General features: G+C 44.2%; 1 protein-coding gene across 1 annotated transcript in view; it reads right to left on the bottom strand.

Annotated features, from left to right (window-relative positions):
* Nucleotides 1-4972: 4972 nt before the first annotated feature.
* SRMS (src-related kinase lacking C-terminal regulatory tyrosine and N-terminal myristylation sites) overlaps nucleotides 4973-14380 on the bottom strand; it is a 49293-nt gene continuing 39885 nt past the window's right edge. The window contains exons 6-8 of the mRNA XM_060771937.2: nucleotides 12636-12817; nucleotides 10285-10441; nucleotides 4973-5541 (exon numbers count right to left, since the gene is read on the bottom strand). Coding sequence (XP_060627920.2) covers nucleotides 5348-5541; nucleotides 10285-10441; nucleotides 12636-12817 — 533 coding nt within the window. The 3' untranslated portion in view covers nucleotides 4973-5347. The remainder of the gene's footprint in view (nucleotides 5542-10284; nucleotides 10442-12635; nucleotides 12818-14380) is intronic.

A 14380-nucleotide genomic window follows, 5' to 3' on the forward strand; every position in this document is an offset into this window, starting at 1 on the left:
AAAGGAGGGAGGATGAGGAGGGAGGGAGGGAAGTAGGGAGTGAAGAAAAGCAAAAGAGAAGGAAGGAAGGAGAAAGAGAGGGAAGGAGGGAGGAAAGAGAAGGATGGAAGGGAAGGAGAGGGAAGAAAAGCAAAAGATAAGGAAGGAAGGAAGGAAGGAAGGAAGGAAGGAAGGAAGGAAGGAGAAAGAGAGGGAAGGAGGGAGGGAAGAAAAGCAAAATTAAGGAAAGAAGGAGAAAGAGGGAAGGAGGGAGGAAAGAGGGAAGGAAGGATGGAAGGAGAAAGAGGATGGGAAGGAAGGGAAGGAGGAAGTAAAAAGAGATAATTATAGAATCATAGAGTTGGAAGAGACCTCATGGGCCATCCAGTCCAATGCCATCACGAAACAGGAAAATCGCATTCAAAGCACCCCCAACAGATGGCCATCCAGCCTCTGTTTAAAAGCTTCCAAAGAAGGAGCCTCCGCCACACTCCGGGGCAGAGAGTTCCACTGCTGAATGGCTCTCACAGTTAGGAAGTTCTTCCTCATGTTGAGATGGAATCTCCTTTCTCGTAGTTGGAAGCCATTGTTCCACACCCTAGTCTCCAAAGCAGCAGAAAACAAGCTTGCTCCCTCCTCCCTATGATTTCTTCTCACATGGCTATCATATCCCCTCTCAGTCTTCTCTTATTCAGCTGGGATAAACATGCCCAGTTCTTTAAGCCGCTCCTCATAGGGCTTGTTCTCCATACCCTTGATCATTTTAGTCGCCCTCCTCTGGACACATTCCAGCTTGTCAATATCTCTCTTCAATCGTGGTGCCCAGAATTGGACACAGTATTTCAGGTGTGGTCTAACCAAGGCAGAACAGAGCATGGGGAGCAGGACTTCCCTGGATCTAGACACTAGACTCCTATTGATGCAGGCTAAAATCTAATTGGCTTTTTTTTTTTTTTTTTTTGCTGCCGCATCACATTGTTGGCTCATGTTTAACTTGTTGTCTACAAGGACTCCAAGATCTTTTTCACATGCATTGCAGTCGAGCCAGGAATCCCCCATTCTGTATCTTTGCATTTCATTTCATTTCAGAAGGAAGGATATGATGGTGAGAGAGAGAAGAGCCTGAGAAAAGAGCCCAAAGGGACGCATCTGGCCTCCGGGCCTGGGTTTGCCCATACCTAACTTAGAGACTTGTTTGCATGCTTTGGGGAGAGCAAGCACAAGAGAAGAAATCTGCACTACTATGCAGTTCTACTCATCCTCCATTGTAGTACCTTCACATTCTTGAATATTTACCTTCACTTTTTATTGCAGGTCACACCTCTTTTCTTCTTCTTCCAGGAAGTGCATTCCAACTCCTTTGGCATTCTTGAACTGTAATAAGAAACAAACCTAATGATAGAAGCTTTTGGCCACTCCACCCTCCAAAGAGTGATTTTATGGAATGCTTATTTATGTACCTGTCGTTGGCCAGGTTTGCATTTTTCTAATGGGGCCATTTATAAAATCGTTCATCTCAGCATAGATTAACTCAGGTTAATTCTCTTCTTCGTGCATAAAATAAGGACTGAAGTATTATCCAAGTTTTGACAACTTAAGGACTTCTTTCTCCCTTCTCCAGCTCGCTTTCATTCTTGCCTGCCCCTCTGAGAAGGCCTCCTTTACAACATCTCCATGCCAACATCTCTGAGACCCCTTGTACTCTGCAATATAATCCAGATTACCAAATCAGATTTATTTGAAAAATAAATAAATAAATAATCAAATCAGATAATGCACATTATCTGCTTTGAACTTGATTATATCTAACACTTCCATATAATCCAGCTCAAAGCAGATAATCTGGATTTTATATGGCAGTGTAGAAAGGGGCCTAAAAAGGATTTCTAGAGTTTCTCCTTGTTGAGTTTCTCTAGACTTCTTCCATTTCTAAGTAGTCTTTCGATCTCTATTACTGCCCTCTTGTGGTTGCACCTGAGTGCTGCATGCATACATACGTATTTATTGTTTTTTGGGTGGTTCAGACCTGAACAGGGTGGATTTTTTGTTGAAATCCCACAATATTTTATGTTAGATAATGAAGGTTATGTGTACCAATTTTGGCCCATATCCATCAAGTCATGTGGGAGCCTTTGTGGAACATACATACATACATACATACACTTTTATCCAGTGTATATATAATTAATGTAGACAGGACAGGTCTAATCATGCTAAAATATGTGGATTATATTATTCTTACTCAGGAGAGTTTGATAGAGGGGAAAAAGAAGTAGTAGCACATGATTCCCTGGTATTTCTTAGGGCCTTTCCACCCAGCCATATAACCCAGAATATCAAGGCAGATAATCCACAATATCTGCTTTGAATTGGATTATCTGAGTCCATACTGTCATATAATCCAGTTTAATGTGGATTTACACAGCTGTGTGGAAGGGGCCTTATTGACCAGAAACCAGATGAACATTGTATTGTCGAAGGCTTTTATGGCCGGAATCACTGGGTTGTTGTAGGTTTTTTCGGGCTGTATGGCCATGGTCTAGAGGCATTCTCTCCTGACGTTTCGCCTGCATCTATGGCAAGCATCCTCAGAGGTAGTGAGGTCTGCTGGAACTAGGGAAAAGGGTTTATATATCTGTGGAATGACCAGGGTGGGACAAAGGACTCTTGTCGGCTGGAGCTAGGTGTGAACATTCTCCAGATGAACGTTCTCCAAATACTATGCTTAATCAGTGTGTTTAAAGAAGTGTGAACTTAATACCTTGTTGTTGTTGACTTATGTTGTTGACTTATGTTTTCTATATTCAAACCTTCTTCCTCATATATACCCACTTCTCAATTAATTACATATAACTTCAATGAAGTTTGGAAAAGTTGTATTTGTGTGTGTACTACAACTCTTGCAATTCTTTGGCAAGCATAGGGACCTAGGAGTTGTCCTCCAGGCATTCCCAAGCTCCGAAACTCACTAGATATGTCTAGGAAGGAGTTTGCTACTAATCAAGCCACATCCCTATGGACCCTTCCACACAGTCTTATAACCCAGAATATCAAGGCAGGAAATCCCACAATGCAGTGTTCCTTCGCCACTTTGCGGTTCGCTTTTCGCGGACTCGCTGTTTCGCAGGTTTTTGCCTCTCAGTTTATGAATGGTTGCCGTTGCTCAAAGCGGCATTCTGGAACATAACACCCACAATAAGTGAGGGAACACTGTATCTGCTTTGAACTGGGTTATCTGAGTCCACACTCAGATAATGCGGAATTTTCTGCCTTGATATTCTGAGATATAGGGCTCAGAGTTTGAATGGCAAAGCTGGTAGAAATACAATGGCTCCAAACTACAAGAAAGGAGATTCCATCTGAACATGAGGAAGAACCTCCTGACTGTGAGAGCCGTTCAGCAGTGGAACTCTCTGCCCCGGAGTGTGGTGGTGGCTTCTTCTTTGGAAGCTTTTAAACAGAGGCTGGATGGCCATCTGTCAGGGATGATTTGAATGCAATATTCCTGCTCCTTGGCAGGGGATTGGACTGGATGGCCCAGGAGGTCTCTTCCAACTCTTTGATTCTATGATTATGCTCCCCATTCATAGCCAGAAAGTTGGAAGAGACCAAAAGGGCTATCCAATTTCATTGTGCTAGGCAGGAAAAGTACAATCAAAGCACCCTTGATAGATGCCCATCTAGCCTCTGCTTAAAAACCTCCAGAGAAGCAGACTCTATCAGACGCCCAAGCAGCATATTCCATTGCCCAACAGTTCTTATCACTTATCCTGCAATATGAGTCCATTTTTTATCGCGTCAGAAGCGACTTGAGAATATACTGCAAGTCGCTTCTGTTGTGAGAGAATTGGCCGTATACACGGATGTTGCCCAGGGGACGCCCGGATGTGTTACCATCCTGTGGGAGGCTTCTCTCATGTCCCCACGTGAGAATCTGGGGCTGGCAGACAGGAGCTCACCCCATCTCACGGATTCAAACCACCAACCTTCAAGTCTTCAGGTCAACAGTTCAGCCGGCACAAGGTGTAACCCATTGCGCCGCCACGGAGTCCATTGCTCCTCGTCTTCAACTTCAATTGCTGCAAATTAAACTCAAAGTACAAAAATAATCTGCATTTAATGGGAGTCAAAAATAGTAATGCATTTAATGGACTGGGTTATGGCGCAGCTGGTTAGGAGTCAGCTGCATTAAAATCACTACTGGACTGAACGGTCATGAGTTCAAAGCCAGCTTGGGTCGGAGTAAGCTCCCGACCATTTGTCTAGCTTGCTGTTGACCTTTGCAGCCTGAAAGACAGATGCATGTCAAGTAGGAAATTTAGGTACCGCTCATTTAAATAATGTACAATGCCATAAAACTCTCCAGCAGCGTGCAAAAGAACGAGGAAGTACTCCATCAGTGTCACAAGTGGACAGTGAAGCGACAGCTCCCCCCTGTGCCCAGAATTCAAAGCATACCCTCATGAAGCTGAAAAATTAGCCTCTGTGTGTCTGTCTATATATGTTGTGTGTCTATGGCATTGAATGTCTGCCATGTATATGTGCATTGTGATCTGCCCTGAGTCCCCTGCGAGGTGAGAAGGGCGGAATATGAATACTGTAAATAAACAAACAAACAAACAAACAAATAAATAAATAAATAAATGGGGAGAAAAGGGAATAGAAACCATTCCTTCCCAGTTGTCTCAGGAAACTGCTGCAGCCTCTCATAGCTTGTCTGTACAGATACTTTTTGTAATCCGAACCATTGGTTGGCCACATATGTCCCAACTTTCACCTGTGAAACATTGGAGAGGGTGTAATTTGCTCTCTTTTTGCAACAGACAAAAACTGCTGTCTGAGGCAGTTGCCTCACACTGCAAAAGAGCAAAACTGGCTCTGATAACCCCAATTATTACCTGTCTCACAAAACTGCTAATGAGACAAAACATCCTTCCTTGTATGTTGCAACACACAGAGAATAACATCACCTCCAAGGTTGGTTTATTTTGTATGTGTTTTTATTGAATAATTAAATCCGACTGGCGCCCACAGCAAGGGAAGCAGTCCACAGCTGTCCAAAGAGGAGAAAACTGCCTTTTCTGCTTTTCGTCACAATGACATCTTGGGCGCACGCAGCATCAATAGCAGATTATCTTCTGGGAAACGCAGCCAGCAAAGCCAAAACGGGACTCATCGCAAGGCAGAAGGCAAGAGTAAGGTCTTCTTCATCCATTCCAGCTTCCAAAGCGCAAATGTTCTTGGAGGCCAAGGCTCGCTCAAGCTGGTTATTCCAGGCAATGTGCTGCCTACTCCTAGCAGCTAATCCCATAGAAGAGATAAAACTCATAGTCTGTGTTAAACACCAACAGGGATGGAGTCTCCCCATTCAAGAAAACGGATGATGCCCCCATTTGTAAATAGAGAAGAGGGACTCCCTCAAGGTGAGAAAGCTGGGCCTGTCTTCTGGGTGGCTCTTCCAGCACTCCAGCATCACGCTGTAAATCTCTGGAGAGCAGGTGTTCGGACGAGGAAGGCGGTAACCTCGCGTAATCTGCTGGATGGTTTCTTGGTTGGTCATCCCTGGAAAAGAAACAGATAAGCAATCAATTTAATGGGACAGTGGGAAAACTCTCCAAATGGAAAGTATGAATACAATAGACCTTTGGCATCTGCTGGGGTTTGGTTCAGTTTCATAAATACCAAATCCCTTGGATGCTCAAGTCCCATGATATGCAATAGCACAGCGAAATGTATAAAATGTATTTTTATTTTATTTACAGTATTTATATTCTGCCATTTCACCCCGAAGGGGACTCAGGGTGGATTGCGGAACACATATATGGCAAACATTCAGTGCCGAAAAGGAAAACATTCAATACTGTTATACATTGACAAGATAGACAACTGTACGTAGATAGAGATATATAGGCTTTCCCATTTTTGGCATCTTGGAGGCAGTGCTCAGTTCTGGCCACATGGGGTGCTGTTGCTCCACTTTTCCCTGCTGAAGAGCTTTGTTCATAAACTTCCTCCTTGATCGAATCGCTGACATTTTTCTGACCACATGGGGTGCCTTATGGGTGCCTTAAATGCTTTCCTTATGGGTGCCTTAAATGCTTTCCTTATGGGTGCCTTAAATGCTTCCCTGCTTTAAGGTGGTACCTATTTATCTACTCGCATTTGTTTTCAAACTGCTAGGTAGGCAGAAGCTGGGCTAAAGGCCAGGAGCTCACCCTGACTCGGGTTTGGGACTGTCAACCTTTTGATTGGCAAGATTTACTGCAGCTGGCGGTTAACCTGCTGTGCTAAAGCCCGGCCTTGCTGTGCTAAAACCAGGTCCAATGACAAAACAGATATCTATTTTTAGAATTTTTGTCTTCCGTGTGAATATTTTCAAATCCTGGAAGACTGAATCTTTCGACATGGAAAGACTATAGAATGCCAATGAATATACAATTCCATTAAACCCATGGATACAGAGGACCAACTCTATAACTCCATTGAATATAGTTCAACTCAGATTTTTTCCAATCCATTAGCGGAAGTATGAACAAAATCAAGGGTTTCATGACATACTATACATATTATTGCATGAATCCTCACAACTGTATATGTTAATGAAAGTAATATCCTAAAACAGCGTTTCCCAACCTGGAGGTCAGGACCCCGGGGGGGGGGGGGGGAGGGGGTCACGAGGGGGTGTCAAAGGGGTCGCCATCAGAAAACACAGTATTTTCTATTGGTCATAGGCAGGCCCATAGCCAGGATTTTAATTTGGGGGGGGGGGCTGAGTCTGAGTGAAAGAGGGTCTACCCTAGCAAAACTTTTGTATCGTTATCCCAATACCCCCATGCATATGGGATATATTGAGCATGGTGATCAGATGATGATATGAATAAACATAACAGTTGAAATAATGTACCAGTAAGGCCTTCTTGCAGATCACCATGTGAATCCCTTCAAGCCCCCCCCCCCCCCCCGGCTACATGCCTGGTCATAGGGGTTCTGTGTGGGAAGTTTGGCCCAATTCTATTGTTGGTGGAGTTCAGAATGCTCTTTGATTGCAGGTAAACTATAAATCCCAGCAACTACAACTCCCAAATCCCAAGGTCTATTATCCCCAACCCCCACCAGTGTTCACATTTGGGCATATCGAGTGTTCATACCAAGTTTGGTCCAGATTCATCATTGTTTGAATCCACAGTACTCTCTGGATGAAGGTGAACTACAACTCCAAAACTCAAGATCAATGCCCACCAAATCCTTCCAGTATTTTTTGTTGGTTATCGGAGTTCTGTGTGCCAAGTTTGGTTTAATTCCATCATTTGGTGGAGTTCAGAATGCTCTTTGATTGCAGGTAGACTATAAATCCCAGCAACGACAACTCCCAAATGTCAAGGCCTATTATCCCCAAACCCCACCAGTGTTCACATTTGGGCATATCGAGTGTTCATACCAAGTTTGGTCCAGATTCATCATTGTTTGAGTCCACAGTGCTCTCTGGATGTAGGTGAACTACAACTCCAAAACTCAAGATCAATGCCCACCAAATCCTTCCAGTATTTTCTGTTGGTCATCGGAGTTCTGTGTGCCAAGTTTGGTTTAATTCCATCATTTGGTGGTGCTCTTTGATTGTAGGTGAACTATAAATCCCAGCCACTACAACCCCCAAAGGAAAAATCAGTCCCCCCCAACCCCACCAGTATTTAAATTTGAGCAAATCAGATGTTTGTGCCAAATTTGGTCCAGTGAATGAAAATACATCCTACATATCAGATATTTACATTACGATTCGTAACGGTAGCAACATTAGAGTTATGAAGTAGCAACAAAAATAATGTTATGGGTGGGGGTCACCACAACATGAGGAACTATATTAAGGGGTCGCGGCATTAGAAAGGTTGAAAAACACTGTCTTAAGAGAAGATTTCGAAGCCAGAGGAACTGATGTTTGCTTGGCAGACCTATTAAGGTTACAAACAAATCCCTTATTCCAAATGCTTGGGACCAAAAGTGTTCTGGATTTTGGAATACTATAGACTTAAATGTGCTGCTAGATTCCTTTCTCTCTTCCTTTCCCCCTTTCTATGCTTAACACAGCAACTACTGTGAAAACCATTACTTTCCCTAGTTATGATTGTTTTCTGAAGCTCAAGGAGTGTCGAATTCAACTGAGAGGCATTTTCAACATTTGTCACTTCCTGCAAAGAGTGTGCGTGACTCACATTCCTGTTCAAAAGTGCAAATTCTGTGCAGATGTTCAGAGTTTTGGAAAATGTCTATTTCGGAAAGTAGTTGTCGATAGTTAGCCTTTGGCAAAATGGGCCCGAGCATTTTTTTTTCTGTTGGCCTCATGACATATAATGGCAAATTGTTTCCAAGGTTGGAAAAGGTCTTTGGAGCTGAGAGAGGGAAGAAAATCCCATGTCCAGGGCTTTCCTCTCCTGGTAGTAAAAATGCCATAAAGTGCTAATAAATCACAAATAATGACCACAATTATTGCACAATTGCCCTTTGTTCCAGGAAAAATCCAAGTGCCAAAATTATACCAATATTTTCCCCACCTTCATAGAACAGACATATTTTTGTGTACTTATATGAAAGGGGAAATTTAGATTGAGGCACTGGTATTTGAGAGAGAAAGATCAAACATCTCCAGACTGTGCCATTTGGAAGAGCAAATCAATATTCCCCTGCATTTGTTTTGGGCATTCATACAAAATCCCACTTCTAGGGCATTCCCCTCCTAGCAGTTTGGAGAGGAATTTGGAGAAACTCCCATTTCAAGGTCCAAAGTGCTGGAGGCAATAACAGCTGTAAAGATTAAAATGGAACCAGTGGAGAAAAACAAGCAGAAAGTCAGGTAGACCAAATTGCCTTTCTCCGCCTTGTCTATCTAATCAGTGTTTCTCAACCTGGGGGTCGGGACCCCTGGGTGGGTCACAAGCGGGTTTCAGAGGGGTCGTCATAGACCAGTGGTTCTCAGCCTGGGGTCCCCAGATGTTTCTGGCCTTCAACTCCCAGAAATCCTAACAGCTGGTAAACTGGCTGGGATTTCTGGGAGTTGTAGGCCAAAAACGTCTGGGGACCCCAGGTTGAGAAACTGGGGTCCTCAGTAAATGGAGAAGGCTGAAGATCTCTTTGCCCGTCCTTCTCTTCATTTTTGGAAACAGACGGCAAATCCTCCCACCAAAAGCCCTCCTCCACTGTGATTGGCTGACCTCTCAGCTAAGGGGAGGGCTGTTTCTGAAACTCCAAGTGGGGAGGGGAGAGGAGGCATGCTCAGAGCCTGGCTGTGTGGTGCGCATGTGCGGGCGAGGGAGAGCGTTTGAGGCAGGAGGGGGGCCTGTGATAGCGAGTCCCTTCAAGACATGGGGGTTCTGTGTGGGAAGTTTGGCCCAATTCCATTGTTGGGGGAGTTCAGAATGCTCTTTGATTGTAAGTGAACTATAAATCCCAGCACCTACAACTCCCAAATTACAAAATCAATCCCCCACTCCTAACCCAACATTATTCAAATTTGGGCAAATCAGGTATTTGTGCAAAATTTGGTCCAGTGAATGAAAATACAACCTGCATATAAGAAATTTACATTACGATTCATAACTAGCAAAATTACTGTTATGATGGAGCAACAAAAATAATTTTATGATTGGGAGTCACCACAACTTGAGGTGTTGGAGGAAAGTTCTGAGAGTGCCTTGGACTGTGAGAAGATCCAACCAGTCCATCCTCCAGGAAATAAAGCCCGGCTGCTCATTGGAGGGAAGGATACTAGAGACAAAGCTGAAGTACTTTGGCCACATCATGAGGAGACAGCAAAGCCTAGAGAAGACAATTATGCTGGGGAAAGTGGAAGGTAAAAGGAAGAGGGGCCGACCAAGGGCAAGATGGATGGATGGCATCCTTGAAGTGACTGGACTGACCTTGAAGGAGCTGGGGGTGGTGACGGCCAACAGGGAGCTCTGGCGTTGGCTGGTTCATGAGGTCACAAAGAGTCGGAGACGACTGAACGAATGAACAACAACAACAAAATATGGAATTGTATTAAGAGATCATGGCATTAGGAAGGTTGAGAAACACTGATCTAAGTAACTTTTTTTATAGGCTGCAATTCTTATGTTTTACTTCCTTCCTAATAATCTGGAATCACATCCTGGGATATAGAGCAGCATAGATCTTTTCCCTCTCCAGAGAATGACATCCACAGTCATATCAAAATATTAATAATATTAACCTGCCTTTGACCTATACATGAGGTCAAGTTATACTCAAGTATGTACAGTACATCTCCAAGGGATGTTTGTTTAAATAATTCTGTACCTTCGTAGGGACACTGCCCGTATGTGAAAACCTCATATAGAAGAATCCCATAAGACCAGACATCTGATTTGGGGGAATAGGTCTGGTAGATGGCTGCTTCAGGTGCTGTCCATTTCACGGGGATCATAGTGTTGCTGCTGGTGGAGTAAATATCATCCTAGAATGAAACATGAAGCAGACATTGAGCAAAAGGCATTTAGTTACTTCCATCTTATTTTCCAAGAGGCTTATAATTGTGGTTGATGAATAATTTAGGGAAGATCTTCACAACATGTGGCTTTCCAAGTGTTTTGGACTTCAGCTCCTAAAACTCCTGTCCATTGGACAAGTTGGTTCAGGCTTCTGGGAACTGGAATCCCAAATGCCTGAAAGGCCACAGGTTGGACAGATCTGATTTAGGCATTTGTTCAGAAGTTACCTTTGATGTTCTTTGGGCAGTGCAATGCAACTCTCAAAGCTGTGGGAGATATGTTTCCGGACATGGATATGCATGCAGAAGTATGGATAATTGTGGGTATTGTTGTACATTATATTTCATGTGGGAAAAGCATTGAGCAGAACACAAAGTTATTGGGAAGGGGTACAATTATGGACTTTAGTTCTGTGGTGTGGCACTTGCTTTGAATGGAGATGTTCCCAGCTTCATTCTCTAGCACAGTGGCTCACAACCTGTGGGTCCCCTGGTGTTTTGGCCTACAACTCCCAGAAATCCCAGCCAGTTTACCAGCTGTTAGGATTTCTGGGAGTTGAAGGCCAAAACATCTGGGGACCCACAGGTTGAGAACCACTGCTCTAGCATTTCATGCTAAACGATTAGACAGCGTGGGATCCCAAAGAGGGGCTGCTTGTTAAGGTAGTCTATGGATCCTTTCACACGACAAAGTTATAACACTGTTATTCCACTGTAACTCTCATGGCTGCATTCTGGCCGCTGTAACGGTCTGGATGAGGGCTAACAAATTGAAATTGAATCCAGACAAGACAGAGGTACTCCTGGTCAGTCACAAGGCCGAACAGGGCATAGGGTTACAGCCTGTGTTGGACGGGGTCGCACTCCCCCTGAAGACGCAGGTTCGCAGCTTGGGTGTGATCTTGGACTCGTCGCTGAGCCTGGAACCCCAGGTTTCAGCGGTGACCAGGGGAGCATTTGCACAGTTAAAACTTGTGCGCCAGCTGCGCCCGTACCTTGGGAAGTCTGACTTGGCCACGGTAGTCCACGCTCTGGTTACATCCCGCATAGACTACTGCAATGCTCTCTACATGGGGTTGCCTTTGAAGACTGCTTGGAAGCTTCAAATAGTCCAGCGCTCGGCAGCCAGGTTGCTGACAGGAGCGGCACTCAGGGAGCATACTACTCCTCTGTTGCGCCAGCTCCACTGGCTACCAGTTTGCTACTGGGCACAATTCAAAGTGCTGGCTTTAGCCTATAAAGCCCTAAACGGTTCTGGCCCTACTTACCTCTCCGAACGCATCTCCTCCTATGAACCGACTAGGACACTAAGATCATCTGGGGAGGCCCTGCTCTTGGTCCCGCCTGCATCACAGGCACGCTTGGTGGGGACGAGAGACAGGGCCTTCTCAGTGGTGGCCCCTCGGCTGTGGAATGCCCTGCCTGCAGATATAAGATTGGCCCCCTCCCTGCTGGCATTCTGGAGGAAAGTGAAGACCTGGCTGTTTGAACAAGCATTTGATTAAACAGTGTAATTGAACATAGGAATACGGAATAATGGATGATGAGACTGGATTCTGATTTTACTGTTGAGGCGCTAATGATTGTTATACTGATGTTAATGGTTAATGTGATAATTGTTTTTAATTGCCCTATACTTGTTTTGTGATATTTTGTACTGATGTTGTTCACCGCTTTGAGTCGCCTGAAAGCTGAGAAAAGCGGTATAGACATAAAGTAAATAAATAAATAAATAAATAAATTCTGTCGAATCCGGGGAAACACTAGAGTTCTCTGGCTGATAAACCTAAATGCTCCTCTTTAAACTGTATTTCCTGTGATTTCATAGGAAGTAACTCCCAGCAACGCATCTAATTTGTTAAAAGAAATATACCTGTACAGTTATGATTCGAGCCTTTGTTTCTCCAGTTGTTTTGGACTTCAACTCTCAGAAATCCCAGACAGCTTACCAGCTGCTAAGAATTGTGGGGGTTGAAGTCCAAAACACCTGGAGGGCCGGAGTTTGGGAACTGATGCTGTACAGGCTAGAAAAGGGACATGCCAAGGGCTGTTTCACATATACATGCAAATACATTCTGTGGTTCCTGCAAAAAGAGGTGTAGATGATAAGGAAAGAGAGATGGGTAGACCAGACATGACTCCAAGGCATCCCTTAACAAACCTTTAGGAGCCTGGCGAGGCCGAAGTCAGCTATTTTGCAGGCAAGGTCATCTCCCACCAGGATGTTTCTGGCAGCTAAATCTCGGTGGACAACATGCTGCTCTTCCAGGTAGGTCATCCCATCAGCCACTTGGCAAGAAATGCTGAGCAGGTGATGGGTTGTGAGTTCCTTCCCTGCAACAGCTGGGGAAAAAACAGAAGAGAAAGAGAGAAAGATTCTGTTAGTCTTAGCCACTTAATCATTTTGAAGATTAGAAGTATTTAGTAGAGAAGAGCCCAGTCTGACTCAGTTTTGTAATCAAATGGATGACTTCCCTATCTTCATCACACTGTTAAATCTATCTGTGTTACTCAGTATTCTTTCAGGACGGTTCTTATCATACTGAAGAGCGTTGGCCCCACCCACCATCTCTCCTCCATTGTCTTCATTGTGGAGGGAAAACCTCTCTTTGACATGTCAGCTGCAGACCCGTAGCCAGGATTTTGATTTGGGGGGGGGGGGCTGAGTCTGAGTGAAAGAGGGTCTACCCTAGCAAACCTTTTCTATCATTACCCCAATACCCCCATGCATATGAGATATATTGAACATGGTGATCTGGTCATGATATGAATAAACATAACAGTTTAAATAATGTACCAGTAAGGCCTTCTCGCGGACCATCATGAGAATTTGGGGGGGGGGGGCTGAAGCTGCCCAAGCGCCCCCCCCCCCCCCCGGGCTACATGCCTGGTCAGCTGTTACCTTCAATTCTGGAAGCAAGGAAGCAGGAAGGGAGGGAAGGGAAGTAGCAATGCGCTCCCTCCCTCCCTATGGGTTCTGACTGCATTTATTCTCCAGTGTAGATGCATCCAGAGAAGGATATGGACCTTGGGAAGCTAAAACTCCCAGGACTGCATAGTATGGAGACATAAAGTGGGGTCCAAGTGGGGGTCAAAGAGCATTCATTCCATAGTGTAAATGCACCAAGAGAAGGGTATGGACCTTGGGAAACTATGACTCCCAGAACTGCACAGCATGGAGACATAGCATAATTTTAAGTGTAGTACTCAGTGGAATTTAGTAAATGTGATGAAGTGGTAGAAAATCTCTTCCAAGCTTCTTTGTGTTTTGCTTTGATTGTTTGACTAACACATTTCCACTGTGGTGCCAGGGTGTTTTGATAGGTCCACATTGATTCCAAGGACAATAACAAGGATCTTTTATGTTACATGATTATACTTTCCACTTGAATTGCCATGACTGGTACATCCTATGACTTCCTGAGATTTGTAGTTTGCGAAGGCACTTGAGGGCCAATGTGGATATTGAGTTACAACTCTGCAGATCAGGATTTGAATTCACACTCTGCCACTGAATGAAAGTGTCCAAGAAAATGGCATGATAGATTTGCTTTAGGGTTGCCATAAGTCGGAAACACCTGGAAGGTACACTTCTTTAGAAAAGTCGCCAAGTAAAGCTCATGATAGATTTGCCTTAAGGTCGCCAGAAGTTGGAAATGACTGGAAGGCACACTTCACCTTTGTCCTCAGCTTATTCTAATTGTTACAAACTGAGTCGAAACAGTATTTAGCAAGACCTGCATATGGGAGGGGGACAGAGTCTTGCCTTTCCTTGCATATTCACACAAAAGCAAACGGCTGCACCTTCTCCTAGCTGATTAGGTTTTTCCTCATTAACAAATTTTGTCATCTTGGCCACCCACTGATACCACCCATATCATGCTTTTCAACTGAGGATTACTAGAG

This window comes from Anolis sagrei, chromosome 4 (genome assembly GCF_037176765.1).
Source record: "Anolis sagrei isolate rAnoSag1 chromosome 4, rAnoSag1.mat, whole genome shotgun sequence".
Taxonomy (NCBI): Eukaryota; Metazoa; Chordata; class Lepidosauria; order Squamata; family Dactyloidae; genus Anolis; species Anolis sagrei.